The following is an 18,300-nucleotide window of genomic DNA, read 5'->3' as shown; positions in this document are numbered from 1 at the left end:
TGAGAAATAGAAATATACCAAAATATCAACCCATCCCCTGTCCCTACCCTCAAAACAGAAAACCACACAGAACAATGAATAAAACATGGCAGGGCCCTGGATTCTGATGAGCCCTGGGAAGAATAATAAATCTACCAACCCATCCCAAACCCCGCTGAATAATAACAAGACATAGGCAATGTAAACATAGATCATCATATAGGTTGTGCAATTTTAAAAAAGTTCTTTTCTGCATGAATTACAGGCTTTACACATGGAAAATCCTTTATAAAATTATTCTTAAAGTCAGAAAATTTGTCCTGACTTTACAGAAGGCAAAAATGTGTGCACTTTCAAAGGGAAAGTACACACACAGTTTAGTTTAGAAAACTACTGTAACTTATGCATACATCTGACATACAAATTAGGCTGTCTGTTGGAGGGGATGGGAAGCATTTTGCTAATATTATATATATATATATATATATATATATATATATATATATATATATATATATATATATATATATATATATATATATATATATTTTAAATCAGTTAAGCATCTAGTACCAGTACCTTATCCAGTGACAAAATAAAATCACTATACATACCAATAATCTTTCCAACCTTTCCTTATTCAATGCACCAATCGGTTTACTGAGATCTCGAAAAGTTTCAGGGTTTATTAGATCTAGCACGAAAAGGAAAAGTTCATTTTTTATTAAAGATAAACAGAAACATACAAAAAAACTAGAGAACGCACATACAACAGCTGAATTAGTAATCCTGTTTTCCCTGTACTACAGGGCCTAATTGATCTCCAGATTTATTTTTGCTTTCCACTACAAAGGCACATGCCAAAATTTCTACAGTACAGACAAATCCATGCATTTGTAAGTGTTGTGGTGGATTTGCAAGACAAATATGGAACAATCTTCTTTAAAAACATGACAGTTTGTGGCAAAATCTGTAAACCATAAGGGTCTAAACAAAAAAACCCTGCAATAGATTTTCTATTATAAACAGCCAAAACAACTCTAGGATGTCAGCAGAAGAATTTGCATTCAATATAGGATCTTTTTTGTATCTCATACGTGAAAACAACATTCAAACATGTTCATTTCCTACATATTAATCACAGTTGTTCAAGTAATAAACTACTGTATTTCTAAAGTTTTAACAGGACTCTCTTGGAGGATGGTTTGGAGGTCTCTTTTGTCTCAATATCTGAAGGATCCAATGGTCTGAAGTTATTATGAACCAGCAATGGTAATAGTGGATGATTTGGCCTCCTATGTGCAAAGAGTGAAGAAGGGGTTCTGAAATACTGGCTAAGCTCTGTGGGATGGAGTCAAAAAGACTATTGTGGTTTATGTCATTGGTGAAGCAGCAGAGGGAAGCCTTAGTAGGGCAGATCTCGAAGCAGAGGGAAGCCCTAGTGGAGCAGGTCACGAAGCAGCCCATTCAGAGCACTGCCGTTGCTACAGGAGGCCTTGGAGGTATTTCAGGTTTCATGGTGGGAGGATTGGTGAGATGCTGCTGCGCAGGGGGATGGGAGGGGAGGAAAGATGCTGTACATGGGGAAAGAAAGGAGGAAGAGGAAGAATTGTTGGGGTGGAGGAAAGGAAGGGAGAGATGAAAGGTAGAAAGGGGTGAGAGAAATTCTCCATATGGTAGAGGGGAAGAATACATGCATGGAGAAGAAAGAGGGAAAAATGTTGGAGAAAGGGTGGATGGCAGGGAGAGATGGTACATGAGGAAAGAGAAAGAAATGTTGCACATGATAATGGAGAGGATGAAGGAGATGCTGCATTGAGTGGAATAGATAGGTTTGACCCAGGGCACAAGCCAGGGGGAGTGAGAGAGATGTTAGACAGTGGGAAAGATTCAAATGTTGGTTACGACAGTGGAAGGTAGAAAAAAATAATTTTCTATTTTGTGATTTCAATATGTCAAATTTGCCAGAGCTGGAACTAGACAGCGAGTGCAAGCTAGGACCTAACAGAGAAAGGAAAAGTATTTTTTATTTTGTTTACACCACGGCACCATCGTGGGAAATTCGATAGTGACATAAGGAAGTATTTCTTCACAGAAAGGGTGGTAGATCACTGGAACAAACTTCCAGAGCAGGTGATCAAGGCCACCAGCGTTATTGACTTTAAGAATAAATGGGATGCCCTAGTAGGATCCTTACGAGGGTCAAGTTAAGGAACTAGGTCATTAGTACTCAGACTTAATGGGGTGGGTCAGTAGAGTGGGCAGACTTGATGGGCTATAGCCCTTTTCTGCCGTCATCTTTCTATGTTTCTATGTTTCTATGAGAGGGCAAATGAGAGGTGAAGTGGGTGGAAAGACTACAAAATAATTAATTGCCCCAAGTGCACTAAACTGCAAACAGATATGAACTAATGTGCACACAGGTGATTATAACACACACTTTCTAATACTTCTCAGTGCTCAGAGAACCGTTTTTAGCTTACGAGACCACTGGGTAAGCAAAATTTTTAGCCCATTACTGATACAGCTCAATTCTCAATCATTGTACTGGTCCTTGTAGTATCTATAAGTATAATACTCTCTCTCATTTTTTTTTATCTTTTTTAAATACTTTTTGTCTTTTTAAATGCTCAACTTCAAAACAGACAGCTTTTAATGCAGGGGTTCAACGGGTTCTGACGCGTTTCGCCATGCTGCCTCAGAGAACCCGCATCAACACGAACTTAATTCTGCCCCCACCATGTCTGTTTTTACTTCAACCGCTCTTGCTAAGACCAAAGGTCTTTCGCCATGCTGCCTCAGGGGTCTTAGTAAGAGCGGCTGAAGTAAAAACAGACATGGTGGGGGCAGAATTAAATTCGTGTTGATGCGGGTTCTCTGAGGCAGCATGGCAAAATGCGTCAGAACCCGTTGAACCCCTGCATTAAAAGCTGTCTGTTTTGAAGTTGAGCATTTAAAAAGACAAAAAGTATTTTTAAAAGATCAAAAAAGTGAGAGAGAGTATTATACTTATAGATACTACAAGGACCAGTGCAATGATTGAGAATTGAGCTATATCAGTAGTGGGCTAAAAATTTTGCTTACCCAACGGTCTCATAAACTAAAAACGATTCTCTGAGCACTGAGAAGTGTTAGAAAGTGTGTGTTATAATCACCTGTGTGCACATTAGTTCATATCTGTTTACAAAATAAACCTGCCAGGACGTTTGAAAAACGAACGAAAAAAAAATCCCCAATCGATTTGAGCAGGAAAAATGAATCAAATTTCGATTCAATAGGCTGACTCGAATTGAAAACATTTTCCCTGAATCGGGCAGAACTACCGAGTAGTACCAGTGGTTGTTGTAGCTATACAACAGATACTTATATTTACATTATAGTACCTAGGAAACGTCATATAAAAATAAGAAAATAAAAGCATCTGCACCTTGGGCTTGCAATGCTGCCGAGGTAGGGGCAGAGCCCTAGCCATTGTACTTGATGTGTCAGATTTAGGGATCCTTTTACAAAGGTGCATTAGGGCCTTAACGCGCAGAATAGCGCGTGCTAGCCACTACCGCCTCCTCTTGAGCAGGCGGTCGTTTTTCGGCTAGCGTGCACTAATCTGGTGCATGCGCTAAAAACGCTAGCGCACCTTTGGAAAAGGAGCCCTTAATGTACAGGGAAAACTGGCCATAAAAGAAAACGAAAAAAAACTTTACTGAAAAAGGTAGATCTGCTACTCTGGTGACAAAACAAATTAATGAGATTACTATGGTTAACATCACATAGAACAAGGGATATAGAAGCATTTTCTTGAATTAACCTACTACTATTATCCTCTGAGCCTTATTGTCTTTAATAATAATTTGCATTCCTGTAATATTTTTCTTCCAATTAACATACTGACATTGTTTATTGTCATTGCAGATCAGACACAACATGTAGGCGCTTTCAGCATGGAAAGATATGAACAATGCAGCTTTGAAGGGCATAAGGATGAATCATGCTTATAATGTTATTACCATTTAATTAAAGTTACTGTACTTGGACTGACACAAAAAAGTGATTTGGGCTCAGTTATTTTAAAAATAATAGAGGTGTCGTCCTCCCTTCTTTAATGATATGAAATTAGAAAAGCGTGTTACCAAGTTCTGAACTAGTATAATCTGCTATTATCCATGGAAACACAGGGTACTGCGAGAGGTCATTACAGCTCCGGTCTGCCAGGTTGTTGAGGTGAAGAAGGTATTCGTAATTTGAAAGGTGACCCTTCTGCCACTGTAACATGTAGCTCTCTGCTGTGTGCTCTGTAACATGATTCTCTAAAGAAGAGGGAAAGAATAAAAGGGTATGATGATCAAACCACCTCCCTTCTCAGCCCTCTCCCCAGTGCTAAATACACTTCACATAGGATAAAAAGGGAATGGAACCTGTAGGATCTCTCAGAGTTTGTGATTTGTCTAACTTGAAAAAGCAAGTCAAATAATTTTTTAAAAAAGGGGGAACTAATGAGATTGGTTCAATCAAGTGCACATTTTCTGAAGAAAGAAATTAGTACCTGTGTTTTGAGGATAGACCCAAGGGCACTGCTAAATCTCAATTTTCCCCTACGAGTTCACCCTCCTTAGGCAGAGACTACAGCACAGTTTGTTGGATTTTTAATTTATTCAATTTGTACATAGCAGTGCTTCTCAGCCTATGAGTATTGCAGCATTTAGCGCTCTGGGCCATGGTAGAAACCTCTACCACAGCTTAGTAAAAGAGGGCCTTAAAATATCAAAATAGTGAAAAATAAGTTAGCATCCATTGACATAACAGTAATTAAGAACTTTATAACAAAATAAATCACATTTAAACATGAATATACTACAATAGAGATTCCCAAACTTTTCTGATTAGACCATATAGTTAATTTCAAATCAAGAAGAGCGGTGGATGGGGATTGGTTCAGAGAAAGGTTTGATGAGTAGTGAAGGGAGGACAATATCTGGCCTCTTCAATGGATTTCAAATGCTGAAGGAGGAAGGGGAAAAGGTTCCCAGGGGTGTGTAATACAACTCTATCCCCTACTTCTATCCTTTCCTTAACACTTGTCCCTGGCAGACTGGGTGTGTGGCATCCTCCTTTTACATTCCCCATAAACTCTCCATTTTCTTTCCTTTCTACCCTCATTTTCTCAGTCTCCTTCTCTCTTTATTATATTCTCTTACTCCTTTCTCATTCCTCTCCTTCAATTCTCTCACCTGCCCCCAACCTCTTCTGATCCTGCAACCCAACAACAAGATGTTCCCATTTCTACATTCCTGATCCTGCATCATTGAGAGCAGAAAGCACCCAACACTTACATCCAGAAGTTGCAAGCACTTACATGTACTGCCGGTCCTAAAGTTCTGGGGCAAGGAGATGCACCATCTTCGCTCTCCCTCTCAGGCCCTACATTTTAAGAATGGAGAGTTATTCCCACATATGGAAGTGAGGATGCTCAGGCTGTGAAGAGAATGGACCTAGGCTGAATTGCAGTCATGGAGAATTGTGGCTGTTGGGCAGATCCACTTTTGGGAAGTGGTTATTCCCAGCCCTGTTCCTGAGGCCATTACCACTTTCTCAGCAGATGTTAGAAGGATCAGAATTTTAGCAGTAGGAAAGTGTGGCAAGTAGGGATAGAAGAACAGACCACTGAATCAGCTGGCTGCAGAAAGAAAAGGAAGAAAGAGAGTGAGGGATAAAAACAATGCAAAAATAAATTGGTTCCATGGGCTGGATCTAATCTAGGGAGTGAAAAAAGTATGGATATCCAGAAAAACTTGAACTAAAGGGCCATATCTGATCCTCGGGCCATGGTTTGGTGATCTTTGTACTAAGAATCTAAATCTAAACAAATAATTGCATAAAACTAGATAGCAAACAAAAAGAATTATAAGATTCACAATTTAAAATTCCGTTCTATCTGGTACACCTACTAAAACAAATCAGGTTTGAAGCAGAAGTAATCTAAAATCAAAAGGCTGTTTAAAAAGTCGGGTGTTAAGTTTCCAAACAACAACAACAAAAAAACAAACAACCAAACTACTTTTCAACCTTGCTTCAATAAGAAGTGTGTGTAAGGCTGGCGTTACATAAAAGGCTATCTGTGCCTTAGTTCTGGACAAATGGAAATCTGATTGCTTGGCAGAGCATAAAGCTCTGGTAGGAATATAGCAACTAGGCAGAATTCCAATTTGATTTGGGTCAATGCAATTCAAGACCTTAAGGAAACAATTTTCCAAAGAATTCCCCATGGATAAATGACCGTTTCCCTACAAAGAACTCCCATTTGAAAATTCTGCCTCTTTCCCCCAATGTGCTGTGGTTGCAAAAAAACAAACAAAAAACAATCCAATACAATGTTAGGGATTATCAGAAAAAGTGATAGAGTACAAAACCAAAAATATCATTATGCCTTGTATAGGTTCCTGGTGCACCTACACTTTTGAGTACTGTGTGGCGTTCTAGTTATTTATTTGGATTCCAAAAACTTTATTATTCTCTTCCATTAATTTACTTACCACAGAAGTCAGACTTACTGGCCTGTAGTTTCCAACCTCTTCCTTACTTCCACTTTTGTGGAGAAGGATCACATCTACCTTTCTCCAGTACTCCAGGGCCTCTCCAGGGACTAGAGAAACATTGAAAAGGTCAATCAGTGGAGCCACCAGAACCTTTCATAAGTTCCTCAGTACCCTCAGATGTATACAATCTGACCCCATCGCTTTATCCACTTTAAGTTTAGCTAGCTCTTTATAAACATAATCCTCTGATAACTGATCAGGTTCCATTTTTCCTGAAATCGCAGACCCAGGCCGGCTGCCCAGCCCTGGGGGACCTAAAGGAGGTGAAGCCCAAAGCTCCCACCTCCTCCCCCAACATGCTGTAGCACACAATATATGGTCACAGATCCAGCACCAATCTGGCGCAACATAAGAACAGAAGAATTGCCGCTGCTTGGTCAGACCAGTGGTCCATTGTGCCCAGCAGTCCGCTCACGCGGTGGCCCTCTGGCAGCGCCCTAACTGAGACTAGCCCTACCTGCATACGTTCTGGTTCAGCAGGAACTTGTCTAGCTTTGTCTTGAATCCCTGGAGGGTGTTTTCCCTTATGACAGACTCCGGAAGAGCGTTCCAGTTTTCTACCACTCTCTGGGTGAAGAAGAACTTCCTTATGTTTGTACGGAATCTATCCCCTTTCAATTTTAGAGAGTGCCCTCTCATTCTCCCTACCTTGGAGAGGGTGAACAACCTGTCCTTATTTACTAAGTCTATTCCCTTCAGTACCTTGAATGTTTCGATCATGTCCCCTCTCAATATCCTCTGTTTGAGGGAGAAGAAGCCCAGTTTCTCTAATCTTTCGCTGTACAGCAACTCCTCCAGCCCCTTAACCATCTTAGTCGCTCTTCTCTGGACCATTTTGATTAGTACCGTGTCCTTCTTCATGTACGGCAACCAGTGCTGGAAGCAGTACTCCAGGTGAGGATGCACCATGGCCCAGTACAGCGGCATGACAACCTTCTCCAATCTGTTCGTGATCCCCTTCTTTATCATTCCTAGCATTCTGTTCACCCTTTACGCTGCTGCCGCACATTGCGTGGATGGCTTTATCGACTTGTCGATCAGAACTCCCAAGTCTCTTTCCTGGGAGTCAGAACTCCCAAGTCTCTTTCCCGGACATCATGTATTTGTGCATGAGATTTTTGTTACCTACATGCATCACTTTACACTTATCCACGTTGAACTTCATCTGCCATGTTGATGCCCATTCCTCAAGCCTGATTATGTCAAGTTGCAGATCTTCACAATTCTCCTGTGTCTTCACTACTCTGAATAACTTCATATCATCCGCAAATTTAATCACCTCACTCGTCGTACTAATGTCCAGATTGTTTATACAGATGTTGAAGAGCACAGGTCCAAACACCGAGCCCTGCGGCACCCCACTGGTGACGCTCTTCCAGTCCGAGTATTTTCCATTTACCCCCACTCTCTGTTTCCTATGCTCCAGCCAGTTTTCAATCCACTTGAGTATTTCACCCTCGATTCCATGACTTGCAATTTTCCTAAGTAGTTGTTCATGTGGAACCTTGTCAAACTCCTTCTGAAAATCCAGATATACAATGTCGACCGGGTCGCCCTTGTCTATCTGTCTGTTTACTCCCTCAAAGAAGTGCAGCAAGTTTGTCAAACAAGATCTACCTTTGCTAAAACCGTGCTGACTGGACTTCATCAGCCCGTGTCCGTCAAGGTGATCAATGATGCGGTACACAAACAGATTAAAGGCTGGGGAGTCCATCCCAAATAATTTTTAATCAGATTGAGGGGGTTTTGAGGCAGAAATAAAACTTTGGAAAAAAAAAAAAGATTGTTTAAAATCCAAGATGGCCATTGCCAGTGAATTCATGTCAAATCAGCAAAAATAAACAAAATCCAAAAATAAAAAATAGCAGTCTGGGGAGGTGGGGACCTGAGTACTACCCTCAGAAACCTAGTGTAAAAACTTGGAATGACCTACCAGAAGCTATCAGGACAGAGACAAACTACACTACATTCAGAAAAAACCTGAAGACTCACCTCTTTGACAATTAACAGTCTTAGTTTCTGTATAACTCCCCCTACTTCTGGGTCCCCTCTCTTTATTTATCCATACCCCTTCCCTACTACTTTCCCCCTTCCTCCTTGATCTGTCGCTTTGAGCCTGTATAGGTATGTGCAACGCACAAATGGAAGATTAGATTCGATTAGAAACTGTGAAAAACAAATTTTAAAACATTTAATAAGTCACCCACTGACGTTCCCATAGGAAATAATGGAGGTTTTACTCAGTTTCAGCAATACCAGCCTGTCAGCAGTTTCACAGCAGCTAAATGGAGGAAAAGGATCTTCTGCCTCAGAATTGCTCCAATTTGGCCAGACTTGAAGCTCTTCGGACTGCCAGTCACACTGCCAGATATTGACTGTAACTTCCGCCCCCACGGATGCTCTCCATGCAACTGGGGGTGGGAAACGAAGCCTGTGCTCTGAAACCCAAGGGGGTTTCACTCTTGATGCATACAGCCTGTGTTTAAACCCATGACAAGGTCAGCAGACAATCGAACTACCAGGGGAATGGACCCCGAGTCCAAGAAGGGTGGCACACAGGAGGCTGGCTCCACAGATCCACCAAAGTTTCTCAGTGAAGCAGCAGTCTGGCTCCGCGGGACTGTGTCCTTTCCTCCAACAGGGGACCACCAGAAAAGGATCTCAAGGCACTGAAGCCATCAAAAAAGCGTAAGTGAAAAAATAGGAAAAAGAAACAGAGTGGATTGCTTGCAGAAATTGAAACTAGATATAGCTCCAGCTCTCAGTCTAAGAGGGAAGAGCAAGTACTCTTGTACTCAGAAAAGTGTTGGATTTCTGCAACTCCTGGACTGTGGGATGGGCTTGAACACCTAGCGTATGGAATCCAGAAGTGACGTAACAGAATGAGTTATTGATGCCCCTAGTAAGACCTTATTTAGAATATTGTATACAATTCTGGAGACTGCACTTTCAAAATGATATAAACAGAATGGAGCCAGTCCAGAGGAAGGCTTTGTGGTCTATGTCATAAGGCATACAGGGACAGATTCAAATATCTCAATGTGTATACTTTGGAGGAAAGGTGGGAGAGGGGAAATATGATAGACAAATTTTAAATACCTACGTGGCAGAAATATGCAGGAGGCTAGTCTCTTTCAATTGTAAGGAAACTCCAGAGTGAGAGGATATGGGATGAAGTTAAGAGGCGATAGGCTAAGGAGTAATCTATGATAATACTTTTTTACAGAAAGAGTGGTAGAGGTAGTGGAGACAAAGACTGTGTCTGAATTCAAGAAAGCATGGGACAGGTACATGAGATCTCTTAGGGAGAAGGAGGAGATTGTGGATGCTGCAGATGGCAGACTGGATGAGCTATTTGACCTTTATCTGCCATTGTATTTCTACGTTTCTGTTATAACAGCTTTGGTATAAGGACCCCTAAGTATTAGTGTAGCTTAAATAACCATTAATAATTCAATCATATTTTAAACATAAAAAATGTAAAGATAATAAATTCAATTATTGCATTCTTGCATGAGGGACGAGTGTTAACAAGAGAAATCCACAAATACTAACTCTGTGGTCAATTAAGGGATGGCACATAAGAGTGTAGGTGCCAATCCAAAGGAGGCAACAGACTGCAGGCATGAAGAGGTAAAACCCCCACATTTTCATCAATTAAACAACAGAGAAAGCCACAATAAAAGGCTCTAACCTAGATAAGATGCGATATAGTAATAGAGCTCATCTCGATCCTCAGGCTTGTAGAACTTTAAGTAGATATCAGAGCACAAATCATTTTCTGTGCAAAACACTTCAAGACCCTAAGAAATAATAAAAAATACAAATTATTCAAATTTAAATTAAAATACTAAGCTTACTATCAGTGCATTAGCCATTTAGGACAAGATTCTATATATGGGGCCAAAAAATGAGCACTAAGCACTAAGGCCCATATTCTATAAACAGCACCTAAGCTGAGCAAAAAATGCCATTTAAATATCATTTTAAACAGATTTTCAAGGCACCTACCAGCATCTAAAGAAACAACACCAGAATTACGCTTCCCTAGGTGCTTTATGGTGCCTAACACCACTGTAGGCATGCCTAACGCCAGAAGTGGCGTAAAACGCCTACGGAGGCACAGAGTGGCGTAAAGTGCCTATGGAGGCACAGAGTGGCGTAAAACACCTAAGGAGGCACAAGTCATATCAAAGGTAGGTGTCGGAAATGTATGCCTACATTTCCGGCACCTACCTTTTCCAGAGGTGTGATTCTCTAATGGTGCTGTCATGTGATTGACACAATCGGCGGCTGCTTTTAAGGTGATTGTCAATCATAGCGCTGTTTAGAGAATCCGGCCCTTAAGTACTATTCTATAAATGCATTTATTTAAAAAATTTCTATTCTGCATTAAAATTCAAATGACAAAACAATCACAATAACCTAAATGGCATTCTGAATTGGGCACTGTTTATAGAACAGCACCTAACTTTTAAGCGCAAGGATTTATACCAACTGAAATCTGGTGTAAATCCCCATGCCTGAATTAGGAGTAGATTGAGCATAGTCTATAACAATCTGCAGAAGTTCTTGGAATGTCCATGGCCTCACCCTCTTTTCAGAGGCATTCACTAGCATTTACGCACGCATCTTTATAGAATACAACTAGTAAGATGTGTGCATACATTTTAATTGTTCTCAATTAGCGCCGGTAATTACTGGCTCCCAATTATTCATTTCAATTGCATGTGGAATTTGGGTGCACACACAATTTTGAGCGCCATATATGGAGTTTGTGGGTTAACTATGAATAATTATTTTAGAAACTTGATTCTAAACTGCAAAAATATTACAGTAAGCCTATTTGATATATATCGGTCATGTATATGGGTCCCCATTCTGTCTACTAAAGGCCCAAAAGTTAAACTTTATTTTGTGAAAGAGGTAATATGAGTAAAAGGAATTGAAACAAAAGCTTAAATATGCACATTGGTAGATGCGTGGAACAGTCTCACGGAAGAGGTGGTGGAAACATAGACTGTGTCTGAATTCAAGAGGGCCTGGGATAGGCATGTGGGATCTCTGAGAGAGAAAGAGATAATGGTTACTGTGGATGGGCAGACTAGATGGGCCATTTGGCCTTTATCTGCCATCATGTTTCTATCAGTGGTAAAACTCTGCTAGAGATGTAACTATATCTCTGTGTTTAATCTCTTTCGTAAGTGTTCTGGCAAAAGGCACATCGTACTTTAAAAAATGCTTTGTGGTAGAAGTTCTTCATGGGGGGGGCATGCTCACTAAAGTCAATAAGACTTGCAATTAATGTGGAATTTAGCATATGTTACCTTCAAATCTGTTATTTTTAAGGGAATTTTTTAGGTAGGTCATGCGCTAATGAGGTTATTAGTGCACGGTACCTGCTACAATTTAACACATGATCACAGCATCTCCTATGTAGGAGGCACTATCAGCCTGTTTTACAAAGCCGCACAGCAACAGCCCCAAATCCCTTTAAATCTCTATGGGTTTCGGAGCCGTTACCGCACAGCAGCCGCTAGCGCGGCTTTGTAAAACAGGCCCTATGTGATCCTGTAATTCCTGAATTAATCCAGCACTATCCAGTTAGCATGCATTAAGCAGAACACGCTAGCTGAATAATGTTTCCATTCCCATGCCCCAATTTCTCCCAGAGAAATTCCCTGAAAATTGCTAATGCACAGGTTACAGCACATTAACCATAAAATTGCAGCAGAATGCCTTAACACAATCAGGTGGTTCCCCATTAGTGCATGTTAAGGGCTTAAGGCTGTTTAGTAAACATGTTCTATGATTAGTTTTAAATAAAATTAATATTCCTATATCTTCAGAACTTTTGGATATTTCATAACTACCGGGCTGGCAGCCTTACTGGAGAGTAGAGACATGCATTCATGCACCATTAAGTATATTAGTGTGCCTCAAAATTTTTACTACTCACTCAACCTATGCACATTAAGATAATTCTATAAAGCGGTGCCTACATTTAGGAACCTAGGGACCGATATTCAAAGCGCTTTCAAGACTCCTCACATTATTCCAATGTCCCAGGAACACTGGGCCACATAGCTGTAGTCTGACGATCCCAAGCTGACAGAGTACAGCAAGGTTCATCCTGGTTTATGTCCCTCCCAGCTCAAGCCCCATCCCCAAAAGATCCAAGCTCCCCCATCACCACTTTCTAGACAGCCCTCAACCCACTAAAAGAGCTACATTTGTAACCATTGGTTATCCAGGGGGGAGTGGGGAGGCTTGGATCTTTTGAGGGGTAAGGCTTTAGCCTAGGACGGGAGCTGTCTATGGCCTTTGGGACCTTGCTTTTCTGGGCAAGGAGCACTGGGCTGCAGCTTTGTGGCCCAATGCTCCCAAGTGGTAAAAAAAACAAAACAGCAAAAAGCCGAGGTTATTTCATCATGGTTTTTTTTTGCCCAAACATGACTTGTGGTGTATCACTGCAAGTTGCATTACAGTATTTGCATAGTAATGAGATTTAAAGCATGTATTTGAATCTCATTACTATGTAACCCTAATGACTTAAATATCACTGCAGTAAATTTTGTTAAGCTATGTTAGGGTCCTTAAGTTGCATTAAGGGGCAAATGATGCTACACAAAGCCATAATGCAGCTTGATAACTTTCCCCCGTGTGCTTTTATACAGTAACCAGATCCAACAGTGTGCAAATCCCATGTACAAATTTATACCTACTCTGAAAACAACTGTATGGAATACATGTATATCCTCAGGTGCACCCATGAACTTTAAAATACACACCACCTCTGCCCCTCTCAAACTACATCCCCATGAATGTTTATATACAGTTTAAGTGAAAAGTAGTTGCATTCTTTACATACAAATAATTTTTACCCGCATATGCTGCTGTATAATTTTATAAAAGCCCTTTCCTGTATGTAAAAAGATTTTATAGATAAAATAAGGGCATAGGCTTCCTTATGTCTTACAAATCCGCTCATCATTCTGTTTACTTATCACTTCCTCTTGTATCTTTCCACCAATCATTTTATTTATTACAACCACAGCAATATGACCAGCAATTTATTTGCATATTCAGTCATCACATTAACTGAATCTTGCTTTGACCAGATAGATGGAGTATAGGTCTCTTAAAGTTAGTTAGTTATGTATTACATTAGACCGATAAAAAGGCATCTACAACTTTTTTGCTGCAGTTCTTAGGTCTTTAACTTGGACATGCTGGTATTTCAAATTCACTAATTTTTGTTTTCATGTCGTTCTTTAAAGAAACATGTAGGATGCATGCTCCTTCTATGCAGGATTAAACATCAGTATACATGAAACTGAAAGCTGAATCTAACAGAGAAAAAGTCTGGTGCATTTTAATTAAAATGGCAACCTTAAAAGCAGATTTCATACTTGCTTTTTGGTTTGTTTGGGGGGGGGGATTTGTTTTGTTTTTTCGTTTTGCAACACTTAAAGCCCAATTTTGTGCAAGTTGCTAAGGTAGGAAAAGAATGTCCAAGCCTGGATTTCACAGTTAACCAGATATTCTACAAAAATCTAGCTCAAAGCAGAGGTTTCTGTAAAATAGTTCTAAGGACACAGGAAAAACTTGTCCAGTGGGATCAGCTACGAGTATCTTACAAAATAACAAAAACAGCAGCATCCCTTAGGGTGTTCAATGTGCAATGCCAGTACTTACATATGTGAACGGCAAATTTTGCAAGCTACATGTGTTTAGTATTGCCACACACATGTGGAACTGCTAGATTTTGCTAAACTGGAACCAATTAAGGAACAAAGTTGAAAATAAAAACCTTGAAATGCCAAAGAGGATAGCCATAATTTCCCTAACTTCAGTTCCAAATGATTATATGGATAAGACTTATGTATGCCTTGGCACAGTAAGTTTTGATATGTAGATTTGTTCATGTCTGTGTATTTAGGCTGCAAACCAGGATATACCGTATTTTTCGCTCCATAAGACGTACCTGACCGTAAGACGCACCCTATATTTAGAGGAGGAAAACAAGAAAAAAAAACCCCATTCTGAACCAAATTCTTCCTGCCAGGCTCTGCACTCAACTTCACACTCCCTACCAGGCTCTGTACCCTGTCCCCCCCTCTGGTGGTAGGCTGGGACAGGGCACAGGGTGGGCAGGGACAGGGCACAGAGCGGGCAGGCCTAGTGACAGGCAGGCCCCATACCCCCATGTACCCCCCCCCGGTACCTTAAATCATCCCCCCACATACCCCAGTACCTTTTTTAATCATCCCCCTCTTGTACCTTTTTAATCATATCCCCCCCCTTTGTACATTTTTAATCATACCCCCTCTTGGACCTTTTTAATCATACCCCCCCTTTGTACCTTTTATATCATACCCCCCCTTTGTACCTTTTATATCATACCCCCCCTTTGTACCTTTAAAAAAACACACAAAAAAACAACCCGTACCTTTTTTAATTCTTCCCTCCCTCCCTCCACGGCTCTGCATTATTTTCTGGCACCAGGAGCGCGAGTCAGGAGCACGGTGGTCAGGGCCAAACTTTACACACTCCTGCTTGGGCCCGCGCCGCTTTCTGAATGGCTGCAAACAGTTCTCATGAGTCCCGCGAGAACTGCCGCTAGCCATTCAGAAAGCGGCACGGGCCCAAGCAGGAGTGTGTAAAGATTGGCCCTGACTGCCGTGCTCCTGACTCGTACGCCGGGAAGTAATACAGAGCCGTCGAGGGAGGGATATACACTGGATTACCAGGCTTGGAAACAGGTATGGCAGCGGCGGGTTTGTAATTCCACGGGGGGGGGGGGGGGGGGACAAGCGATGCTGAATGGTAGTACGGTGCGGAGGGGTGGTGGTTTTTTCAATTGTATGGGGCAGGGGGGCGAGCGGTGCAGAAACATAGTGTGGCTGCGGCGCGGGGGTGTTTTCTAATTGTATGGAGGGGCGGCGGCAAGCAGTGCTGAAAGGCGGTGCGGGGGGGGGGGTGTTGTTTTTTTCAATTGTACGGGGGGGCCGGCGGTCGATGTTTAACAGGGCGGTGCGGCTGCTGCGTGTTGGTTTGGGGTGTTACAGCTATGCGGGAGATTATAATTCTTTTTTACCTTCACTTCATATGACGCACGGAGATTTCCACCCACTTTTGGATGGAAAAAAGTGCATCTTATGGAGCGAAAAATACAGTATATGCAGTTTTCAGGTTCATCCAAACAACATTAGGAACACTCTTCTTTGGAAAATGTGCATACTGCAGATATCCACATGTAAGTAGCAGCTTTTATAATATTGCTACTTAGACACGTTAGATATCTGTACAGTATTTGAGGGAGGGTGGGATGAGGGTTACATTTTTAATTAAAAGTTATAATTATAAGATGTTCAAGTGCTCAAACTAATTGTATTTATTATGAATATTTGTACACTTGATGAAAGTTTTAAAATGAATAAAGAATTAAAAAAAAAAAAAAAAAAAAAAATATATATCTGCACAGTAAACTGAAATTTGCACATGTCAATACCACAGAAACCTTTTTAAGAGGACCTGCAGGAGTCTGAGCCAAGCAATCTTTTCCTAGCTTACCAGTGGCATTAGACCATGTCTTCTTTTGTAAATACGCTGAATATCATGCAGTCTTATCTGGACCACAGGCACCTTTAGAGAAGAAAATGAATATTCAATATAAATAAAATATACACACATACAATTATTACACATATACATGTATAATTATTACACATAAATCCAAAAGTATCACTCCAAGACAAAAGCACCACACAAGCCAAAAAAGCTAGCTTAATACTTAAGCGAAAGAAAAGCCTCAGACAAACGGAGAGGTGTACCCACACTCTTCCACCCAACCATCATAGGCAAAAAAACTTTCGCACAAGTCTAAAGTTAGCATGTGGGATCAAAAAAATAGCTGAGAATGATTAATGGTAAAAACCACTGAACACAAACAGGCCAGGCCGACGATCGTTTTGTGGCCGGTAACCACTGCTTCAGGACTTTCAGGAGCAGTTAGGATCTGTGTACTGATAGCCTGGATTTCATGTGCTTTGCTTCAGTAACACATTATTAAACATCTTTTTCTATTATTATCAAATAGGAGTCCTCTTTAGCCCCAAAATAGAAGTTTAGTATGCAATATATATATATTTTTTTTTTTTTTTTATGTGCTTTGCTTAAGTAATGCATTGTTTAACATATTTTGAGCTTAATATCAACCTGGAGTCCTATAAAACCCAAAAATAAAAGTCCTGTTCATCTATAAACGGATGCTTAAGTGATGCCTAACTGATGCCTAAGTCACGTTCATCTAGCTAGCGTCTACCTAGCGCGCAGCTCACGCTCAAAAGTAAACCTGGTTTTGCAACATCTATATTAGACATCTATATTAGATAGATGCCTTCAGGCGCTGAACAGCATACGATTCTGTAGATTGGCGTCCAAATCAAAGCCACTTTCACGCCGTGCCCATTTTTTAGGCACAGCTTTTTCTGATGATGTCCATGAAATAGTGGATGTCTATTTGTAGAATCGCATCCAGCATTTAGACATCTAAGTTCCAATTAATGCTTTTTAAAGTCATTAATTGACCTTATTATCTACTTTATTTGGACGCTTATGTCAGTAGACGCCCACATTTTGGACGCCTAAAGTTAAACGTCCTTTACAGAATCTAGGCCTTGGTATCTCCATTTAGGCACACCAACGTTGCATGCCGAGTGTCAATTCTATGACAGCATTTGTTTTCCCAAGATGAAATTATAGAATAGTGCAAACCTGAATTAGGAAAGGGGAAGGAGATGGGACTCGATATACTGCTTTCTGTGGTTGCAAATCAAAGCAATTTACATATTATACACAGTTACTTTAATTTGTTCTTGGGGCAATGGAGAGTTAAGTGACTTGCCCAGTCACAGGGAGCTGCAGTGGGAATTGAACCCAGTTCCCCTGGTTCTCAGGCCACTGCACTAACCAATAGGCATTGGAGCATGTAAATTTAGGCATGATTTGTGTCAGATCAATGGCAGGCATAAGTGGGCCTGCCTTAATGCATCATGCAAAGCATCCAACTTATAACATTCTATTAGTTATGTCTGGTGGCTGGGGACACGGCCATAGCCGCCCATGCCCTGCCCACATGTTCACCTCTTTGCAGTTATATACGACATGACTTAGGTGCGACCTTATCGAACAGCGTCTAGTGCACTTGAAAGGTAACTGCCAATTTTGGTGCCTATTATTTCTTAAGTGACATGTGAGTGTCGATACCAAGTTATAACTTTTAAACATATGTAGGGTGACTTTATATGCGAGGCTGCATATTACCATCAAGATATGTTGAGGGTATTTGTTTTGCAACTTCTATAACAGGCAGACCCTAGTAACATTAGAAGTCCCAAATTCAAAAAGCATATTAAAAACTATCAAAATTCAAACCTATACACAAAAATTCCAGCAATAATGTGAAGCCAGAATAGAACACTGACTGGGGCAGGTTTTAGAGGCGACACAGGTTGGCAAATACAAAATTTGAGGCCCTTTTTACTTACAGGATATCCATTAAGGGGCTGGAAATACAGGCTTTTGTCTGTAATGCATACATGCCCGGGATTTGTCACCAGGGGTGTCACCATCTCTGCCTCACATTCCATGTGCGACATTTCAGTAACGCTTTGAAATCTATTAATAAAAGAATGTTCACATCAAATGCTGAGCATGTACCCATTTT

The 18,300-nt window shown here is 40.8% G+C and overlaps 1 protein-coding gene across 1 annotated transcript in view; it reads right to left on the bottom strand.

Annotated features, from left to right (window-relative positions):
- The window catches only part of NSMAF (neutral sphingomyelinase activation associated factor), a 155,172-nt gene that overhangs the window by 99,099 nt on the left and 37,773 nt on the right, over positions 1 to 18,300 (bottom strand). The window contains exons 10-14 of the mRNA XM_033933475.1: positions 18,122 to 18,251; positions 16,146 to 16,217; positions 10,264 to 10,372; positions 4,107 to 4,283; positions 594 to 673 (exon numbers count right to left, since the gene is read on the bottom strand). Coding sequence (XP_033789366.1) covers positions 594 to 673; positions 4,107 to 4,283; positions 10,264 to 10,372; positions 16,146 to 16,217; positions 18,122 to 18,251 — 568 coding nt within the window. The remainder of the gene's footprint in view (positions 1 to 593; positions 674 to 4,106; positions 4,284 to 10,263; positions 10,373 to 16,145; positions 16,218 to 18,121; positions 18,252 to 18,300) is intronic.

This window comes from Geotrypetes seraphini, chromosome 2 (assembly GCF_902459505.1).
Source record: "Geotrypetes seraphini chromosome 2, aGeoSer1.1, whole genome shotgun sequence".
Classification (NCBI taxonomy): Eukaryota; Metazoa; Chordata; class Amphibia; order Gymnophiona; family Dermophiidae; genus Geotrypetes; species Geotrypetes seraphini.
This window is presented reverse-complemented; position numbering and strand designations above follow the sequence as displayed.